We start from the raw sequence: 22,910 nt of genomic DNA on the forward strand, positions 1-22,910 counted from the left end.
TAGCAAAGACAAGAGGAAATCAGTGTTTTTCATTTGATCAAAGAACATAAACGCAATGTAACTGGGTGACTTAATCAAACCTCACATGCAATACTTTCCAAAACCAATCACACTTTTGCTAGACAGGAAGAATGTGAATAGATCAAATAGTAGTCTCTGTTCATATTGACAGAACTAATACAGACAGGGAAACCCCAGCTCTATAATGCAGGTTACTTTAATATGTAGAAGTGTTAGCATTCCCCTGAGCAAAACTGTTTTCTGTTCAAAGATAAATAGAAACAAAATTTTAAAAAGAAAGAAAGTCTTATTCCTGAGCATATAAAAGGATATGATGAAAAACTTTTACGAAGGCTCTGTGTTTCTCATTCAAAGAAGCCTTCTTACAAAGTTCTCTGTTTGTTTAACAATAACACATACACCTGTGCCTCAAATGCACTGTGTGTGTTACTCAATTTAACTGCATTGGATGTCGTCCCTGCTCTCATCTGTAATCTCACAGCACATATTTGCCGATGAAACGCATCATTTACATTATGAAAATTTAATATGACTGACATTAGCAAAATTACTAATTAAGAGATAGAGCATAAATATTCTTAGAAACTTGACAGTCTGTTTCATGAAGAAAATTAATTCAGAACTTCTCCATTTGCATAAATCTCCAGGTCTCATTTCCACAGCTGTTTGTTCTGTCAGCTAGATGGCTGCATTTCAAAATTATTTTAACATAATCGGTGGGAAGTACACCTTTCAACTAAAAATACCATGCTCTAAGAGAAAGATTGCTAGGGCAAAAAATAGAATTTCATTCATTTAATCTTAATATTGTTTCTTCAAGTGAGCATCTCTAATGCAGAATGTTTGTCATTTAAGTTTCAAATTACTAAAATATTTTATTAAAATGCTTTGCAATTTAAGATGTCTGTAAAAATGAAAAATGGGTTTTCTTTTATAAGAAAACCTAGTAATGACTAGATTTTGTTATCAAATAAAAATATTTAAAACAGCTACATATCATTAGTTAGTGGAAACATATGCAGTTCCTCCTATATGCTCAGTGCTGTGCTAGAAAAAGGTGATTTAAAAAGAAATATTTAGGGGCTGGCAAGGTTCTCAATGGGACAAAGCACTTGCTGCCTGCCTGACAGTTAAATCAGATTGCTGGGTTATCTTTAAGTAGAAGGAAAGAACTGACTCTTGCATATGGGAAGTTTGCAAGTTGGTCTACATGCAAACACACACACAGACACACACACACACACACACACACACACACACACACACACACACACCAATTTTTAACATTTAGGTATTGTATAAAATAGGCACAAATACCATTTGCTTCCATAACATAGATAATGGAAAGATATCAGCAATTTTAGATCTTAAAATGTTTAAAAAGGACTACAGAAACAGAATACAGAGCAACACTCCTCTCTACCTGTGGGACTGCATTAATCCCTGGGGCTTCCTGTTCTGTGTCTCTCCATCAGTAGCAGCAGCAATCACACCTACAGACACTTCTTTACAGAGGGATTGCAAAGATTATCTTAATGACAGACAGTAACTGCTCTGGAGCTGCAGAGTCCCTCATGGATGCTATTCCTGGATCAGAGTCTCTTTCTATACATACCAATTACTCTTTGCTAATAATGAAATCTTAAGAAACCATACAAACCCATGACCTTGTATATAATATGTAAAGTCATCCCATGCATGGCTGAGAAGAGAGGCCAATGGCTACATCTACACACATTTTTGTAGCTGGAAAATAAATGCAATTTATTTGTTTGTTTGTTTGTTTGTTTGTTTTAGATAAGCTGATCTTTCTTTTCTCTAATTCTTGAAATTATATTTAAGTGTAGATGCTACTTGAAGCAGTTTGCTACTGGGAAAGTCCTAACATTCTGATTATGTTTCTCTTCTACTTATATTCAAGCTCATTTTGACATTTAGAGCCAATTGCAAGGGTCTAGATTCAACCTTTTTCTTTGTCATCCATAATCCACCCCATAAACACTTTTTTCCTCTGCTTCTCCTTTTCCACTTAAGTGCAATACTCAGGAATGAGCATATGTGGGGATTTATAAAAGCAAAAGGAGTAATATGAGTTCTTTGGGGGAGCAAAGGACTATTTAGTTCTAGCCAACATTAAAGGCAGTAACAGAATTAATTGAAACCAACTGTCTATACTGTATTTTCTAAGTCAGTATGGATTGCTTTAAGAAGATATTGCTATTCAAAAATTTCACTTCTTCATATAAATAGTAATCAAGACCAACAAATCTCTAATTGCAAAAGATTCTACACACAAGCACCACACACACACACACACACACACACACACACACACACGTGCACACACACCACAAAAAAAGCAACATGTAGCTGTGACATGCTTTGTAACAAACCCAGGAACAAGGCTTCAACACAATGTGTATCATAATCCTTCTCCTTCAAAATTCAAGTCCAGGTAACAGAAGGCTCACTGTGAAACATCTGATCTGAAGATCTAAAAGTCTGCTTACTTTCTGTCTCCTAACCATGTGACTTAAACTATTTATTCAATAAAATCCTCACAGGAGCCAACTGCACCAAAATACAGTTTATAGTATCTGTTAGTTCTGAAACACTCACTGTAACCTTTCTCTGTAATTTTTATAGGTAATATACAGTCCAAAAAAAGTAGACTGAAATAGGTATTATACAAAATGAAGTTTCCAAATGAATGCCATTATCATCTTAATAGGTTACAAAATAGTAGACACTTGTAGTTAAAAGACAGCATAGATGAAATAAAATATCCACAATATTTTACATAGAAACTATAAAATAAATATAGCATACATAGTGTCAACCTCTCAAAACCATGCATCTAGAACTAACACTTTCTCTAAACTATAGTTCCCTTATATCATTTTGAGATTTATTGCATGACAAAACCAAATTTACACAATATCTTTCCACAAACACAGCCCTACAAAGAATAACAGGAGGAAAACGCCAATAAAAGGAGGGAAACTACACCCTTGAAAAAGCAAGATAGTAACCTTCTTTTATCAAACCCAAAAGAAGATAAACACTCAAATATAAAAATAACATCAAAAATGACAGGAAGTAATAATCACTATTCCTTAATATCTCTTAACATCAATGGACTCAATTCCCAATAAAAAGACATAGACTAACAGACTGGATAAGGAAACAGGACCCTACATTTTGATGCATACAGGAAACATACCTCAGTGTCAAAGACAAACACTACCTTCGAGTAAAAGGTTGGAAGACAATTTACAAGCTAATGGTATCAGGAAATGAGCCAGAGTAGCCATTCTAATATCAGATGAAATTGACTTTCAACCTAAAGTCATCAAAAGAGACACGGAAGGACGCTTCTTGCTGGTCAAAGGAAAAACCCACCAAGAAGAACTCTCGATTCTGAACATCTATGCTCCAAATGCAAGGGCACCCTCATTCATAAAAGAAACTTTACTAAAGCTCAAAGCACACATTGCAACTAACACAATAATTGTGGGTGAATTCAACACTCCACTATCCTCAATAGACCGATCAGGAAAACAGAAACTGAACAGGGACATAGTGAAACTAATTGAAGCTTTGGAACAATTGTATTTAACATATATATGCTATATATATATATATATATATATATATATATATAGAGAGAGAGAGAGAGAGAGAGAGAGAGAGAGAGAGAGAACATTTCATCCTAAAGCAAAAGAATAAAGAATACACATTTTTCTCAGAACCTCATGATACCTTCTCCAAAATCGACCATATAATTGGTCACAAGACAGACCTCAGCAAATATAAGAAGATCGAAATAACACCATGCCTCCTATCAGGTCACTATAAAGAAAGAGTGGTCTTCAATAGCAACAAAAACAACAAAAGTCCACATAGACATGGAGGCTGAACAATACTCTACTCAATGATACCTTGGCCAAAGAAGAAATAAAGAAAGAAATCAAAGACTTTTTAGAATTTAATGAAAATGAAGGCAAAACCATACCCAAATCTATGGGATACAATGAAAGCAGTGCTAAGAGGAAAACTCATATCCCTGAGTGCCTCCAAAAAGAAACAGGAGAGAGCATACACTAGCAGCTTAACTGCACACATCAAAGCACTGGAACAAAAACAAGCTAACTCACACAGAAGGAGTAGAAGACAGGAAATCATCAAACTCAGAGCTGAATCAATCAAGTAGAAACAAAGAGAACCGTACAAAGAATCAACAAACTCAGGAGCCAGTTCTTTGAGAATATCAACAAGATAGATAAACCCTTAGCCAGACTAACCAAAGGGCACAGAGACAGTATCCAAATTAACAAAATTAGAATGAAAGGGGGGGGCAGAAATTGAGGAAATTCAAAAAAATCATCAGATCTGACTGCAAAAGCCTATACTCAACACAACTGTAGAATATGTAGGAAATGGACAATTTCCTAGATAGATACAAAATACCAAAATTAAATCAGGATCAAATAAATCATCTAATCAGTCCCATAACCCCTAAAGAAATAGAAGGGGTCATAGAAAGTCTTCCAACCAAAAAAAGCACAGGACCAGATGGTTTTAGTGCAGAATTCTATCTGCACCTTCAAAGAAGACCTAACACCAATACTCTTTAAACTATTCCACAAAATAGAAACAGAAGGAACAGCCCTATTTATAATTGCCAGATGCTGGAAAGAACCCAGGTATCCCTCAACAGAAGAGTGGATGCAAAAAATGTGGTATATCTACACAATGGAGTACTATTCAGCCATCAGAAACAATGAATTCATGAAATTCTTAGGCAAATGGATGGAGCTAGAGAACATCATACTAAGTGAGGTAACCCAGACTCAAAAGGTGAATCATGGTATGCACTCACTAATAAGTGGATATTAACCTAGAAAACTGGAATACCCAAAACATAATCCACACATCAAATGAGGTACAAGAAGAAAGGAGGAGTGGCCCCTTGTTCTGGAAAGACTCAGTGAAGCAGTATTCGGCAAAACCAGAATGGGGAAATGGGAAGGGGTGGGTGGGAGGACAGCGGGAGAGAGGGGGGCTTACGGGACTTTCGGGGAGTGGGGGGCTAGAAAAGGGGAAATCATTTGAAATGTAAATAAAAAAATATATCGAATAAAAAAAGAAAAGAAACAGAAGGAACACTACTCAACTCCTTCTATGAAGCCACAATTACACTGATACCAAAACCATACAAAGATCCAACAAAGAAAGAAAACTTCAGACCAATTTCTCTAATGAATATCAATGCAAAAATACTCAATAAAATTCATGCCTACGAATCCAAGAACACATCAAATCGGGCATTCACCATGATCAAGTAGGCTTGATCCCAGGGATGCAGGGATGGTTCAATATATGGAAATCCATCAATGCTATCCACTATATAAACAAACTCAAAGAAAAAAACCACATGGTCATTTCATTAGATGCTGAAAAAGCTTTTGACAAAATTCAGTATCCTTTCATGCTAAAAGTCTTGGAAAGAACAGGAATTCAAGGCCCATACCTAAACATAGTAAAAGCAATATAGAGCAAACCGGTAACCAACATCAAACTAAATGGAGAGAAACTTGAAACAATCCCACTAAAATCAGGGACTAGACAAGGCTGCCTCTCTCTCCACATCTCTTCAATATAGTACTTGAGGTACTAACTAGAGCAATCAGACAACATAAGGAGGTAAAAGGGATACAAATTGGAAAGAAAGAAGTCAAACTATCACTATTTGCAGATGATATGATAGTATACTTAAGTGACCCAAAAAAACCTCCACCAGAGAATTCCTACAGTTGATACACAACTTAAAGTGGCTAGTTATAAAATCAACTCAAGCAAATCAGTAGTCTTCCTATTCTCAAAGGATAAGCAGACTGAAAAAGAAATTAGGGAAATGACACCCTTCACAATAGCTACAAACAATATAAAGTATCATAGTGTGACTCTAACCAAACAAGTGAAAGATCTGTATGACAAGAGCTTTAAGTCTCTGAAGAAGGAAATGGAAGAAGACCTCAGAAAATGGAAAAATCTTCCATGCTCTTGGCTTGGCAGGATTAATATAGTTAAAATGGCCATTTTGCCAAAAGCAATATACAGATTCAATGCAATCCCCAGCAAAATCCCAATTCAGTTCTTTATAGAGTTAGAAAGAGCAATTCTAAAATTCATCTGGAATAACAAAAAACCCAGGATAGCTAAAACTATTCTCAACAGTAAAAGAACTTCTGGGACAATCAGTATCCCGAACCTCAAGCAATACTAGAAAGCAATAGTGTTAAAAATTACATGGTATTATTACAGTGACAGGCATGTAGATCAATGGAATAGGAATGAAGATCCAGAAATGAACCCACACACCTATGGAGACTTGATCTTTAACAAAGGAGCTAAAAACATCCAGTGGAAAAAAGATAGCCTTTTCAACAAATGGTGCTGGTTCAACTGGAGGTCAGCATGCAGAAGAATGCTAATTGATCCATTCTTATCTCCTTGTACTAAGCTCAACTCCAAGTGGATCAAGGACCTCCACATAAAGCCAGATACACTGAAACTAATAGAAAAGAAACTGGGGAAGACCCTTGAGGACATCGGTACAGGGGAAAAGTTCCTGAACAGAACACCAATAGCTTATGCACTAAATCAAGAATTGACAAATGGGACCTCATAAAATTACAAAGTTTCTGTAAGGAAAAGGACCCCATGAAAAGGACAAAAGGGCAACCAACAGCTTGGGAAAAGATCTTCACCAACCCTATATCTGACAGAGGGCCAATATCCAATATATACAAAGAACTCAAGAAGTTAGACCCCAGAAAACCAAATAACCCTATTAAAAATGGGGTACAGAGCTAAACAACGAATTTTCACCTGAAGAACCTTGGATGGCTGAGAAGCATCTTAAAAAATGCTCACCATAATGTCATTAGGGAAATGCAAATCAAAACAATCCTGAGATTTCACCTCACACCAGTCAGAATGGCTAAGATTAAAAACTCAGGAGACAGCAGGTGTTGGAGAGGATATGGAGAAAGAAGAACACTCGTTTACTGCTGGTGGAGTTGCTAGCTGGTACAACCACTCTGGAAATCAGTCTGGCAGTTCCTCAAAAACTGGGCACAACACTTCCGGAGGACCCTGCTATACCACTCCTGGGCATATACCCAGAGGATTTCCCAGCATGCTATAAGGAATTCATGCTCCACTATGTTCATAGCAGCCCTGTTTAAAATAGCCAGAAGCTGGAAAGAACCCAGATGTCCCTCAACCGAGGAATGGATACAAAAAATGTGGTATATATACACAATGACGTACTATTCAGCCATTAGAAACAATGAATTCATGAAATTCTTAGACAAATGGATGGAGCTGGAGAACATCATCCTAAGTGAGGTAACCCAGTCTCAAAAGATCACTCATGGTATGCACTCACTGATAAGCGGATATTAGCCTAGAAACTTGGAATACCCAAGACATAATCCACATATCACATGATATCCAAGAAGAAGGAAGGAGTAGCCCCTGGTTTTGGAAAGGCTTAGTGCAGCAGAATAAGGCAATACCAGAACAGGAAAGTATGAAGGGGTGGATGGGGGAACAGGGGGAGGGAAGAGGGCTTATGGGGCTTTTAGGGAGTGGGGAGCCAAGAAAGGGGAAATCATTTGAAATGTAAATAAAGAATATATTGAATACAAAATTTAAATCATAAACAGTATATAATAACTGGTGTATTAAAAGCAATGCACCAGACAGTTCTCCCCACTGGGTAGCAATATCATCGAGACATCTTTCTAAGTTAATATATATAACATTATCCATATTGAGCTTTAATGTTCATAAAATATTAATATATACTTTCTTTTCTTCTCAAAGCAATCATCACAGAATGACAATATGAGATGCTTAGGGCTTTGCCTGAACACACTAGGCCTTTGGCAATTGAATCTCCTTCACTGCCCATAAATGGCAAAGCCAACCCATGGCATTCAGCCTTTTTTTCTCTACAGACTCCCAAAGCATCAGGTTTCCATTCTTAGCCTATCCTAGATTTTGACTGCAGTCCTTCCTCTGTTCCTTCTAGGAATGGTATCTTTTGAGAGTAAGGCCTATGAGAGCCTGCTTTCCTGTTGTATGGCTTTCTCCACTGTACCCTAGGTGTTCAAGGACAGCAAGGCAGGATTAAATTCAACTCAGACCTGAGATTTTGTTCTGAGAGCTTGAAGGATAAAAAATAAAAACAAAATATCGTGAGATGGAATTTGGAGTAGGAGTAGGAGAGCACAATTAAACAGATTATAGAATTCCACCTAAACCAGAGGACAGGTTTGAAATAAAGAAGAGGTCAAGAATGCAGATTTAATTCATATTTCAAATCTATAGTATTTATGAACATATATGGCAAGTCAGCTCTGCCAATTAGAAACTGCTCTCTCAGCTTTTATATGCTGTGAGATATTAATATGCTAGACACCATTTTCATGACTTTTCCTAACCTCTTTCTCTCCAACAGCCCTTTATGTTTTTCTTGCAATTTTACCAAGCAATGTAAAGTTTAGAAAATTAGTCACATTAGATAAATTGAACGTTTCTATTAGTAAAGGCATTTTAAATATTGTTATTTTTGGATAATCAGGTAAGTTTGAAACAAAAGGCCATAAATAACAAAATAACCAGATGTTAGCAAAATATTAAAGGTCCATGAGCTCTTTGGGTTTCTCAGAAGATAAATTCTTCTGTAAATTACCACTATTTAGGAAGAAAGAAAGAAGCAAGGAAATTGAGTAGGGAATAATTAAGGCAATTATACCCAAAGGAGATGTCACTTGGGCACTTAGATAATCCCACCAAATCAAGTCTATTTTAGGGCTGTCTGGTAGTAAGACACAGCAGGGATTCTCTCAGTAAATGGTTGCCCAACTATAGAGTTGTCAAGTAGATTTCATTTGAAAGCAAATTTTTCACAGAAAGAGAGAGACAGAAAAAGAGAGAGGGGGAAGGAGAGAGAGAGAGAGATTTTAAACTGTGTAAGGGTAAGGAAAATCAGTGCAAGCAAATTGTAAGCTGCACAAGGATAATGCAGATTATATTCCTTTCCACATTGTAAATTTTATTGAAGTACATATATGTATGCATATTTTAAGAGAAAAAATATGTATACATATATGTACTTCAATTTAAGCAACAAACAATTCAGTAGAAGATAATGTATAATCTGTGTCCACATAAATGTTCAGAGTAGCATCATTATTCATGGTAGCCTCCAAAGGTGCAAGCAATCCAAATATTCAAAATTGATGAATTAATAAATTGTGATGTCTATTTGAGATTTTATTGAGCAATAAAAGGAGAAGAGGTGCAAGAGTGTACCATTGTGGAGAGACACTGCATTTGTGGCATATTATTACATTTATAGAAATTGTCCAGAATAATTAAATCCTCAGAAACAGGAAGCAAACTGACAGCTGCTGAGTAATGGAGTTAGGAAGAATAGGAAGTATTGATTTTCCTTTTGCTTTAATAGGTTAGAAGGTGATAATAAGTTAGGTAACATAAAAAATGTTGTAAAATGAATAAGGACTTAATTACATACTTTACAAGGTGAGCTTTTTACCTGGTAAAAATTAGTCACGATCTAAGTGTTGCCCACACTACTTTCTTTGACTACTTTCCTATATTTAACTCAAGTTAATACCCACTTTTTCTTTTACAACCTGAGAGATTGTTCTTTATTTTGATAAAATTCCTTCATCTACTCTGGTTAGAATGTGTTCATTGTTGTCTTGAGACAAACCTTTCTGTATAGAGCAGAGCAGGCTGGCCTTGAATATTAGATTCCCCAGTCTCCTATTTTTAAAAGATTAAAGATAAAGATTAACAACTTCAAAAAAGAATACTTTCTCATAATAAGATAATTTTCTACTATAAGAAACAAAAATGTCATATCATATAAGAATGAAAAAAATGAAAAGATGCTATAAGGGAAAGGGAGGCTAAGGAAAGAGGGATTGGGGAAACTGCAGAACTGATCTTTTCTCTGAATACAGAGAACCAAAGCCAGGAGAAGTCCATTATCTGAGTCTTTAACTAGACTCATGGACTAAGAGTGAAGGTTGAAGATGGGTCAGAGAACTTGAAGAAGAGAACATCAGGAACAGATTTGTTCTGGCTACACTAAGATTCCCTAGATATACCTACATTAAAGAAGTTCTACAGTCTGATGTTCCCAGAATAACTACCCACAGCTTCAGATGTTTTTTATCCTGCAAGCCCTTCTGGGAGAATAAAGCAGAGAGAAGAAATCCGGGTGAAACACAGAAGCAGGGCTCTACAATCATGGGTGGGGTTTTGGCAGCATATTTCAATGTTACATTGGGGAGCATAAGACCAAAATAAGGAACTTGAAATGCAAATCATATCAACTATGGAACAGGTCTCAAAAGCAATTAGCCGAAATTAGAACAGGCAGTGAGACAACTCCAGGAAACAGATCTGCAAGAATAGGATTCACATGGCTTCCAGGTAATTGGAGGTTCTGAAAAGAACAGCTATATCATAATAGAAATAGCATCTATTCCAAGTAGTGGATAAATTGTGTGAGAATCTGGTAGTCATCATAGGTAAAAAATAAATGTATTTCTTTTTCCAACAAAACATATAAATAATCCCAGCATAAACAGAACCAAAATTGACAGTAGAATGATATGAATAAATGGGGCTAGATTCCAATCAATGTAAAGAAAGAAAGGAGCTCTGAATCTTGACCTTTTTTTTTACTGTACTGCTTTGATATCTCAGCTCTGAAGGGAGAGAAGAATTTTAGTTATCACCAGGTTCAACAGTGAACTAACAGTTTATTCCTAATCAACATACTAAATAACGATCTATTGCTTCTCAGCTTATCAAAACCTAACAGAAAAAATATTATCAAACCCAAGCATGTGACTATATGAATGAAAAATACAGAGTGGAGCATTAAAAGACAAGGGCACAGAGGGCTTGGGCTCTTCTGGGTTGACAGCAAACAGAAGTTTCAGTACAAAATTGTGGAAAGGTCAGGGAAGTGGGGAGTTACCTAGTATGAACTAAGTGTTCCTGTTTCATAATAGATCTCTAAGTGTGAAGGTAGTAAGTCAGAAAATACTGAATAGGGACCTACGCAGCATCAAAAGAAGTGTGAACTTGATTTAAGAATGAGGGCCTGGGGGAAAAACAGCAGAGTTTTGATATTCACACATGAGATTGTCACTTTGTTTTTGTTAAGAAACCCATCATAATGTTTTGTTGTTGCTGTTGTTACTTACAGTTTAAATCCTATGCTATCACCTTGATTATATTTTTTGAAAAATAGCGTTAAACACAAATTCACTAGAAATGAGCAGGGATTATACAAGAAGAGATTTTTTTCAGAATCATAAAGGAAGGATTAATAAGTAGAAATAAATATCTTTTCCTACACTGAAACCAATTTGAGAACATTTTCAATTTTCTTTATTAAATAATCTAATGTTACCACAGTGAATAAATACCAGATATTCTAGGAAAAACACACAAATGAAATTTTGATAATAATGGGTTTTGAAGAGGGAATAATAACACTAACATTTATTAAAATATACAACCACTAACCAATTTAGAAATAAAATGGAATGATAGAAAAAGAATAGGAAAGTAATAGAACCATAACTATGTGAGCAGACAATGTATGATAAATGGTATTTCAAGTTAGTGAAGAATAAATGGATTCATTCAATTACCGTGTTCCCAATCAACTGATTACTTATTGTAAAGAAAGAATAAAAATTAATCTCTGTCTTGCTACATATTTCATAATAAATTTAAGATTTTTACTAGCCTAGAAGCTGTCTCAGATTTGGCATATTCAATACAATAAATGGTAAAATGATTGCATAATGCCATGGATGAATATATACCTAATATTGCAGTGAACAAGGAAGGAATTCCAATTACAGAATATAGAGATTTTAAAGTTACATTTGCAGACACCACATATGATAGGTGCTTTTTAGGCATGCTAAGCATGATCTCTCATCATTCTGCCTCCCTAGCTTTCAGCTATAGTTCTCCAATGCACCATTTTTTTTTCATTCTCTGCTTTCTTGTTCACGTTCATTTTCTTCCATTTTGTTTGTAAATATTTTAGGGAATGGCACCGTGATTTCTTCTCCTTTCCAGTGTAGCAAAGCTTCGTGTTCCACTACCGATTTTTTTGAAACATAAATAGGTTCCTCCAGGTGGATGGGCCTTAACCACAAATTTTCAGTGAGAGGATTTGACTCTCAGTCTCAAACTCAAAACTCAGCTTTTAAGCTCCAATGCACACACAAATCCTATTTTACCAAAAAGCCTTGCTCTCAGACATAATGCATGTACTTCTGAGTGAGTTTTCCAGAGATCAAGGATTTTTCCCAAGACCTTGAAAAGAATAGCAAAATAACCTCACTCTCCCACCCTCGCTGCCTCACAGCAATGAGTTACAATCCCACAATTGCATGTTTCTGGGTATATATTGCACAAATAAAAACTGGATGTTGACAGAAATTATTATAGTATATGTAAACATATAGGTTGGTTTGTGGCTAAGACACTTAAGGTAGACCTAGATTTATGGTCTCAAACTTCCAGGGAAGATAGCTGTTAAGCACAATTACAAGCTATTTTGTTACTTTGGGAGAAAGAAAGCCACATCCAATATAGTTTGTGTTGCTCTTGTGGACATTGTGACACCTTTTGCTGATGGGTCTGGGGGAATGTACATAAGCATTCTCAATGGCAGCAACTCTGGGGGAAAATATAGCAATCAGATTTTGTGTGTGTGTGAATTATATTTGAAATGTATATTGCTTGTATGTAGTAACTATTCAACAGGAAGAAAAGGAAAAAATAATTGTCCTCAGCGATAAGGCTGACATTTTTATTAAGTTCAATGATACTTTATATCAGAGTATAGAGTTAAAACAAAGGTTTTCAGGGGGTGTCCTGCTCTCATGCCACCAAACAAGGAGAGTATTTCAGTGTCTCTGGAAATGCTAGGAGTCAATTATCAATAGCAACATACTTCATATTTCCACAAATAAAAAATCCTTTGTAAGATAGCGGACTTACTCAAGATAAATACTCAAGACAAACTCAAGAGAAATACTCCACAGTGAGCAGAGGATACATAGGAAAAATTTGGCCTTCTCAAGATACATTTAATATGAGTGGGCTGAAGACCCGAGTTCAATCCCTGGGACCTATGTGCTAGAAGGACAGACTCCTTCTAGGAGTTATCCTATGAGCCCCCAGATGCACACCCTGGCACACACACCCCTATGCATCAACACAATAAATAAATACTTAAATAAGTAAATGTATCTTTAAAAATTCATTTAAGAATTATTTTCTATTCAAATGTGCTTACTGTCTTCTGAGCATTAAAATTCACACTTTGGTAAAACGTTATTTTGTCCAAGGCAAGGAAATACTGAGACACCAAATACAGTTTGGCCTAAAAGTGGCAGATGCCAGATTTCCTGAATGCAGGGGAATCATACCTGGACACTACATCTACTAGTATAAAAAATTGTTAGAATGAATTTGACTCGATCTAGTACCATCTTTGAGCCTGGTTCTTTAAAAAGAAAGGCTAGATTAGATTACCTGTAGAATCCCTTAACTTTGGGATCCTGTCAGTTAGGCTTTTATCTTGACTTCAGACCATCTGTTTATTATCTTGGACTTCAGTTCTTAATACCTTAATACCCTATTTATGGTTTCTTCTACTGAAGACTTCAAAAACATTTGTAAAAAGTCAACTTTTTCCAGACATGATCATAAAGAGTTATTACAAAGTATTTACTAATCACTAATATGTATAGGACACATAACTATAAAGATGTTTCCAATCAAAACAGCCAAAGCTCTGTGCTGAGAGGAAAAAACTTTCAGCAAGACTGGCTTTCATGGAATGTCCTAGTGTTTTAATCTTCATTTCTTCTGCAATCTTTACTCTGTACCTTAAATTCATATATATATATGAATTCATATATATATATATATATATATATATGTTGAAAAAAGTGTCTTTGTCACATTCCTAGCCTTTCAGCATACCTTAGAAAATTTTCTTTTTCTTAATGAATCGCATTCTTCTGATGCGGTAACTGAAATCATTTTATAAATGCAAACAAAATTAAGGTTATTCCCTTATATGCTTTAGACAAAGCAATCCACTTTTAAAATGATACATTTCTATTAGAACATTGGGAAAGATAAATAATCTGTTTGAAATGATAAAATAACTTGCCGAAAAGGAAGAAAAATAAACTCTGTATAAGCAAAGATAGAGAATTTTTTGTTGCTCAATAGTATTTACCCCTAACAAAGAAAATTTTAACTAAAAGTAATTAGTTTTTGAAGTTGAAGTGGTTGATGTAACACTTAATCCTTTGTTCTCCAATGTCTCCCATGTTGCATAAATTGTTTTCCCTTGATTGGTCTGAAGAGAATCAATAAAACCAACAATAAAGACTTCAACTAAACATTATAGGCTAATTATATTTTACTTTCCATTTTCATTTTTTGTGTGTGGGGGAGGGGTTGTTGTTTTGTTTTGTCTGTGAACCTCATGTTTGTACAGTGCCCTAGGCCAAAAAGAGTTACGAATCCCCTGTATTGGAGCTATAGACAGTTGTGAGCTGCCATGTGAGTCAGGTCATTGAATCTGGGTCCTCTGCAAAAACAGCTTGAGTTCTTAACCACTCAGTCATCCCTCCAGTCCTCCATAGGCTAATTCAAATTGCTTTCATGTGTAACTTAGACTATGCGTCAGTAGGGAGTATAACATTCCTTTTTTTTTTTTCTTGTGTAGGCATTTATGTCTATGTTCCAGATCCTCACCCAGGAAGGATGGGTGGATGTGATGGATCAGACTCTGAATGCTGTGGGGCATATGTGGGCTCCACTGGTTGCCATCTATTTCATCCTCTATCATCTCTTTGCAACTCTGGTGAGTTTATCATTTCTTTTAAATTATCTTTGGAACTCATAATGGGATGAGCAACACCAGATATTTGATTTATTGTCAATTTAATTGTAAGAGTCAATAGAAAATTGCAAAGCCATCCCATTGGATGAGATCCCTTCCTTCTAAGTACTATAAATCAAATAACTTTTTGAGAATCATGCTTTGGGTATGTTAAACAAGACAAATAGTTTCAACCAGGTATGTGTGTTTGTATGAGAGAATACAGAACAAAGCAAAATGGAAACCTCCTAGTCACACATCATCAATTTAACAACCCTCCATACTCACATCCAGGGATCACATTTGAACTACATTATTGTTGTACTTTTAGCATGTAGCAATCTTCTCTTCAATTTTATTACATCATATTTACAGCTATAATTAAACAGGGACAGCAGCTGGAGACCTCAGGGTACTGTTGGTTAATTAGAAAACTACAGTGTTTCTGTACTGTGTGTAGTGCAGCAAAACACAGGGGAGAAGACAACTTGCATACCTAAACACACAGAAAATGATTCTGAAAGACAAGAAAACAGAATTCCAAAATTCAGGAAAGATTGGTTTCTGTCAGTCATACAGATTGTTCTCTTCAACAACAGAAGATAAACAAAAAACAGGGAAGGGACCTGTGAAATACTGCCTCTACTACACTGAAGAAGTAATCCCCATGCCTTCCTGTGGCAAAATATGCATTTCTACATCATTGACTTGTTCCTGTTTAATATTATTCTCTAGCACTATGCTAACAGTTACAAGTCAGGAACCCATATGTTACCATTTTGGGAGGAGATTATGTGGCAAAGGCTTTATGATGTTAATTTTGATCTTTGGGACAATCAGATAAGAAAATTTTATCAAGTAGTTGATAAGATCAGGGGAGTTTAGGAATTTGCTCAAAACCACTCTATGAACTAATGGTGGTCGGAATATTCCCACCTCTAGCTGGTCTTAAAAGCTGAAGTCTTATGGCTGCTTGTTGATCCCTTAGATAATGAAGTTGAAAGTTGCCATAGAGCATGTCAAAATAAAGCTTGACCTCAAGAAACAACTAACTCAAATAAACTACTTACCACCTCTAATGTCCTTCCAATTCTAAATGCTTATAAATTGAATTAGCACTTGAGAAGTTATGTGTTATAACTTAGAAGTAGACTACTGTAGACAAAGGCTTTCAAAACTACATGCCCACCAAAACAAAGATGCTTGGTAAAGTCATGGATTCAAATGGTAGAATGACATAGAAATAGCCTTGACATTGTTTACGTGAGTTGACTCTATTTGTGTATTCACAAGACCTAAGAATGCTAGACAGTGGGTATTGGCCTGGCTTCCAAAGCTGATATATAGCTGTGCTAGGATGTGTGCCTTGTTTCTGGGACTTTTTTTGCACCCTTTCTTCCAGTGCATTTACATCTCTGTCACTTATTTACTTAACAATTATCCAATCATTCACTCACTAATGCATTTTACTAATGTTTAGTAAGCATCTATCATGTTTTTAAATAACTCTTGCCCTAGAAAACTAATGAGCAATCTAATTGTTTTCTCACTAAAATAATGCATCTGTTTGCTATATTCATTGCAGATTATCAGACTCAGACATAGATTTGAGTAAGACAAAGTCATGAAGGATAAAAGCCAGGAGAAACTGTATCCAGCCTAATACATTACCCAAAAAAGTTATTTTTAAATAACGTTCTGCAGGGATCACTTATAAAATGATTGACAGTATTTAAAACTTCCACATAACCTTCTTGGAAAACTTAAAATTTTTAAGTGCCCCAATTATTGCATTATTATTATTACTTTAGCATATTCAAAGATTCATGGGCTTTGAAATGTATGGAAACAACCTAAAAGAATCTGCATTTAATTTAATCTCTTCTATTGATTTATGCGTGTGCCTGAAACATATGTTGCAATTTTTCATTATAATTTTAAAATTTTTAAGTTAAAAACTAAGCATTGAAGTCATTTGTTATCTTACTGATGATTTTTTAAGTCTATAAAGCAATCAAGAATTGAAAAGTCTTTGTGTCAACAAAAGGCAGTTTGGTAAATATGGTACAGACAAGAGCATGAAGTTGTAATCCAGAGACTAGATTATTTCTAATGCTCACTAGAAATGAGACTTTTAGTGTACCAATTAACTTCCTTCATGGTTATACTGGGTCATATCTGAAAGTAATCACAATAATGCCTAATGCAAGCAGTTCACAAAGTTCTACATGTATTTAGTTATCTTCGTATTCCAGAAGATTCTTTGACCAATGGCAAGACTCTTTCTTATTTTAGAATGGTGGAAATGCAAAAACAAAAATGTCTTCAAATCAATGAAATGCAGATTTACCACAATATACATTCATCAATATATATATATATATTGTTTTAAATTTAATTAATTATCTCAAATGTTTTGTCCTGTAAAGTTAGAAGATTAGTATCAATGTATTTTAGATTATAGGGCCTTGTTCTAAATGTGCTGGCAGCCATCCCTAACTATCATATACCATGCTGAAAGCAAAGATATATGTGGTCATGTGTTTGTCTCCTAACATGTCATTAGTGGAAATTATTCTATCAAACTCAGTATATATTCTGCAATTACGTGTAATGTTAATAGTCTCTTTATCTCAACATACATAAAGCTGATTGATTCCTGGGTCATTAAAATGGATAGTCAATACTAGTCTATTGTTTTATTAGTCTTCCCTGATGATAGCTGTACTTGTTTTCCAAAGGCTGAGGTTTAAGTGCCACAGTGCATCAGCACATTATATGTATTCACATGAGACTTTCTCAAGGATCTATGCCTAGATTTAGATCTTGCCTCAGTAACTCTAGACCAGGAATCTCCCAAGCCATATACCAAATCTGGTTTACCATCTAGATTTGTATAGCCTATGAATCACAAATGGTTTCAGCAAATTTACATAGTTATGACACAAGACCCTTGAGATTGCCTTATGGTCAAAGCCTGAATTTTCTGTGTGAGAAAAGTGGTAGTCCCCTGTTCTAAAGGAAGAACACAATTATTTACCCTCTGAAAAATAGCAGTTCAGAATTCTTGTGCTCTTGCACAATCATTTATGTTTTACAGCGCATACTTTTTAAAAACATGTTTTGATACTGTATGAATGAATGGTGCATTGTTTTGCCGTAACATGCATTTTTCCATTTTGGTGACTATTGGGGGGAAATTCCCTGCATGCTCATTGTCCATCTTTTCAGTGCCTCACCCAGTCATTTCTTTACATGTTTTTTTTTTTTTTTTTTTTTTTTTTGATACAGGGTTTCTCTGTGTAGCCCTGGCTGTCCTGGAACTCACTCTGTAGACCAAGCTGGCCTTGAACTCAGAAATCCACCTGCCTCTGCCTCCCAAGTGCTGGAATTAAAAGTGTGCACCACCACCACCCAGCCCTACGTGTTTTTTTTTTTAAAAAAAAATTAGATTGTCATTTCTATCTTCATTTGTAGAAGCGATATGTGGTTGGGATTTTAACCTCTTAGCTAATACATTTGATGAAAATCTCTTTTCTTTGATTTTTTTTCCAATTTGCCTATGATTTCTTTTGACACATTTTAATATAGCTAAAATAATCAGTTTTGAAATAATAGTCCATGTTTATTTTTAACCCATGCTTAAAACATTCTCTTCCTGAGATCATAAAGATACTCTCCTGTATATTCCTATGATTTAATTATTTGCTTTTCTTTCTTAGATCTTTAGCCCATCTTAACCTAAAGTCTATAAGTAGTAAATGTTAAATAAAACTCAAGCCATTTTCTCTCCAACAGACTTATGTGAGAATTTTAATGCATTAGTGTATTTCCTTGGGTTTCTCTGGTTATTAAATATATGGCAAAAAATTAAATAATTGGGCTTTTAAATTTAAAAACAATGCTTTAATGAGAGAATTGGCTTAGTGAAAGATTTTCTGTCATTAAACTATAAACAAAAGTAACACTTATAATTACCCTCAAATTTTAGCTAATCCAGTCACTGCCTCCACCTTACAGAGATTTTTCTTAAGACATGGTCAGCCATTATTTTTCACTATCTGAATACTCCTGGACTGACGGTCACTAAAGTATTAAGTTACTTTGGGGTTAGCCCTGATTCGCTTAGCATTCGTTTTACTGAATCTCTGTAATTATGCATAAAAGGAACAAAATGAGAAATATCTTAACCAAAACTAGTTAGGTTTCCCAACTACTCATAAATTGATACTAGTGAATACAAACAAAAATCAACAAATATTTAAGACCTGTCATTCAAAGACTGGTGTAAAGACATGATACCCAGTTCCTTGCTATATGATCAGTACCCACATAGAAAACCTGTGCTTTGTGGTTCTTCCATGTAAACTTCATGTGAAAAACTTTAAATGTAGTCATTCAAAACCCTAGTAATGGTTATTAATTCATTATTTTCAGAGATAGGTTTTAGATCAACATAGCAACATGTGCTTAAGGGTGGTGGGCTTGTGTAATAAAGAAAAGTGTTTATAAGATAAACTCTGTTTCACAGATCTGTCTGTGGGCTTGAGCTTATGTTTAAATGAGCCTCTTGTCAAAGTATTTGTTTCCTCTAGTAAATATTACAAAAAAGCAACTTAACCCAATTTTGAAGGGAAGTTGACAAAAAATGTACAAACTCTAACGACTAATTAGTCTTTTAGTCTATGCTGATTTCTTGTACCACAAAGCTGGAGAGTTTCTGACACAGCTTTCTCAGAGACAGGCATGTGCAAGGTAGGGGAAAAAAAATCAAATTTGGCTGCAGCTAGTTTTGGAAAAGCAGCAGGTCTGGACATTGTGTGCTCCTGGGGACACCAATTTGTCTGCTCACAATGATAATCAAGCTCCGGTGTACAGCAGAAGCATATTCATCACTATTACCTATTGTTCCTTTGAATGCGCACTTCTGCCAAGCATGTGTTCAATATTTCTGTCCAAAGTGGTTGCAGTTTATCATATGCTTGTTGATTTTATCTTTTCACCCATTTTTTGCTAGTGATTTGGGGATAAGGATGATGGAAGATTTAAACAGTTGAAAAGACTTTCTTTTACTATCCCTTTAATTTTTTTTCTTTTCTCCTTTATTATTGTCTCAAAATAAAGCCCTGTGGTGTGAATACTGAAAAGGAGAGAAAACATAATTAAGCCTTCATTGTGGATGGTCTTTTCGTTACCTTTGAAGTGCTGAAATTAACACAGCAATCTCTTGATTTTACCTTCCTGGCAGCCGCTTGCTGTGAATAGTCATGTTTCACTAACAGAGATGTGCATTTGAAAGTGTAAATTAAATGATTTAAAAATGTGTCTGTGTTGAATGTGTCCCACTTTACACTGCTCTGATTACATTTGACTGTGTTTTGACCCATATAAAAAGTGAAATTGTTTTATACTACAAATGGCCAGGAAGCTCAGGATAGAGTGGCTATAAAGGCTAAAAGGAGAAAGCAAACACAAGGTGTGAAGTGCTTACCTGTTTCCTGATGTGCTTCTGTTATATACAGAAAATGATAAGTAATGCCAGCAAATGTCACATTAAGCAATTAATGGTGAAATTTCCATCAAAGGGCCACCTTTACATTATATGGAAGCAGTAAAAAGAAGAAGAAAAATTAAAAGAGACTATGGAAATGTTTAGAATGGGTCATAGAGTAGTAAAAGGTAGATTTAAAGAAAGGCAGGGCATGTTGCTACTGTGACAAACATCTCAGCCAAGTCAATCTCAGTGATATGTCTGCCCTCTTTTAAAAAGAAGCTGTGAACGTTGGCTTCTGTATCATGCTATCTCAAAAGTGAGTCTGATGTATAAACCTTGTTGTGAGGGATACCTTGTTAGAGAGGCTACACTCATCATTTATTTGGATTTGCCTGAAATATAGTGTGCACACATGGAAGAAAAGCAAATCTATCTGCCGTAAATGTGTGAAACTTAGTAATTATATAAATTTATAAAGTAAATGTACAAATTCAGCAAATGCTAACAAATCATTGGCTCGGGTAATTTCATAGAAAATGTCTACCCTAGAGCATGTCTGAATTCTAAGAAGCAGAACAAAGAGGTGGAGGGGGAAAAAGGATTCTGAAGGGATAAGAACAGACAACTGGGAGACACTTGGACAGGGCTAAACCCAGAAAAATCACTTTAAATATTTACTAAGTAGGAAGCTCAAAATTCCATCAGTATGTTGTTCCCTTCTATTTGTGTCTAGGTGTCTTGATCAGGTTTTTGTTTTTGCCAGTTAAATAATTAAAAGGCAGAAAATATCTCAAGCCAAATAAGACTCAGCAAAGAATATCTCAGACAGAGTACTTAGACTCAGCCAGTGAAGAAAGGTTTTAAATAGGGATGAATGAGAACACACACACACACACACACACACACACACCAATCTATGCACATGCCTACATTGTAAGACAGAACAAATCGATTCAGCCATTTAACTAGGAGTAAGAAAACACTTTCCCATATGCATACTCATATACACAACACACTAGTACACATGTACACTCACATTGACTCACTCCAAAGCACAAACAGAGAAAGACCCTTTGCAAAGTAGAGAAAAATTTGAGAAGATAAAGGGCTTCTGCCTTCTATTGAAGGGCTGAGGTTTTAAATCTTAAAGAGTGCTACAACAGGGCTCTCTTCCCTTTAATTTAGGTTGGTCAGTTTAAAGGAAAACAGGAAGGCTTATAGGCCCAAGCTTTGGATAAGCATGTCCTTAAGTTTGGAGTAATGGAGCTACTAACAGGAGAAAAGCCTTCCAGTCCTTTGTCTCTCAAAATGGTGAGGAAGAAGCCAGAATTGCCATCTTCATCTAGCTGTAGTTCTAACCCATCAGTGAGCTTAACAGCAATCTAACTCCTAGGCCCCACTTCCAGAAAATTCAAACTTCCCAGACATCAAAACATGATAGGCACCATTTTCTACATGAAAGCTGTAGTCAGAAAAAAAATTGGAACAAGCATTATAATTTACAAAAGATAAAAAATTGGTTATGCAAGACTAGAGAAATGATGGCCCTGTGGTTAAGAGCAATAACTGCTCTTGTAGAAAACTCAGGTTCAGCTTCCTGCACTCACAGGATGTCTCACAAAGATCTATAATTCTAGTTCTAGGAGAACTAATATCCTTTTCTGGAGTCCTTTTTTACTGGGTGCATGGGTACATGTACAAAGACATAGGCAAAACACCAAACATATACAAAATCTTTAAAAGAAAAAGAAGCGAAACACTTAAAATATCATGTTATTCTCTGCTTTTTCATAAAAATTTCTGATTTGTACTGAATTTGTAGTAAACATAAAATAAAGGTGTGTATATGTTAAGCTCAGCAATTGTTCCACAGCAGCCTAGACACTATGGTATATGTTGCTACAGTCAAACACTGTAGACACATTTAGACATGCAAGCAGCCAATTGATGAAAGCTTGTATATATGTGAATTTCTTGGTATTAAAGAGCCCAGTAAACAAACAGCATTCTGATAAAAACACATGTGTATTTTAGCAAAACCCAAGATCAAACAAAATGATATTGCATAATGAACCTTAGTATCCCAGCTATTACAGCTTATTTTTTCAAAATGATCTAAAATTACAAACCATTTTCTAAATTGAAGTATTATATGACTCTAAGTAACAAAACAAAGCTGATTGATTGGATAATTTATACTTGGAAACATAAAATGTTTTCTGTACAAAAAGAGGATCTTGTGGCTCCATGTAGTAAGTCCCCATAAAAAAAATTATTTTATCAATGAGCAGTTTCATACAGTCCTATGTACCACATCTAACTAACATCTGTGGAAAACATTTAACA

At 35.3% G+C, this 22,910-nt stretch overlaps 1 protein-coding gene across 2 annotated transcripts in view; it reads left to right on the plus strand.

Annotated features, from left to right (window-relative positions):
- The window catches only part of Nalcn (sodium leak channel, non-selective), a 293,583-nt gene that overhangs the window by 151,596 nt on the left and 119,077 nt on the right, over window positions 1-22,910 (plus strand). For both annotated transcript variants that reach the window (XM_052190478.1, XM_052190479.1), the window contains one exon: window positions 14,915-15,052. In XM_052190478.1, the coding sequence (XP_052046438.1) occupies window positions 14,915-15,052 (138 nt within the window). The remainder of the gene's footprint in view (window positions 1-14,914; window positions 15,053-22,910) is intronic.

This window comes from Apodemus sylvaticus, chromosome 8, assembly GCF_947179515.1.
Source record: "Apodemus sylvaticus chromosome 8, mApoSyl1.1, whole genome shotgun sequence".
Classification (NCBI taxonomy): domain Eukaryota; kingdom Metazoa; phylum Chordata; class Mammalia; order Rodentia; family Muridae; genus Apodemus; species Apodemus sylvaticus.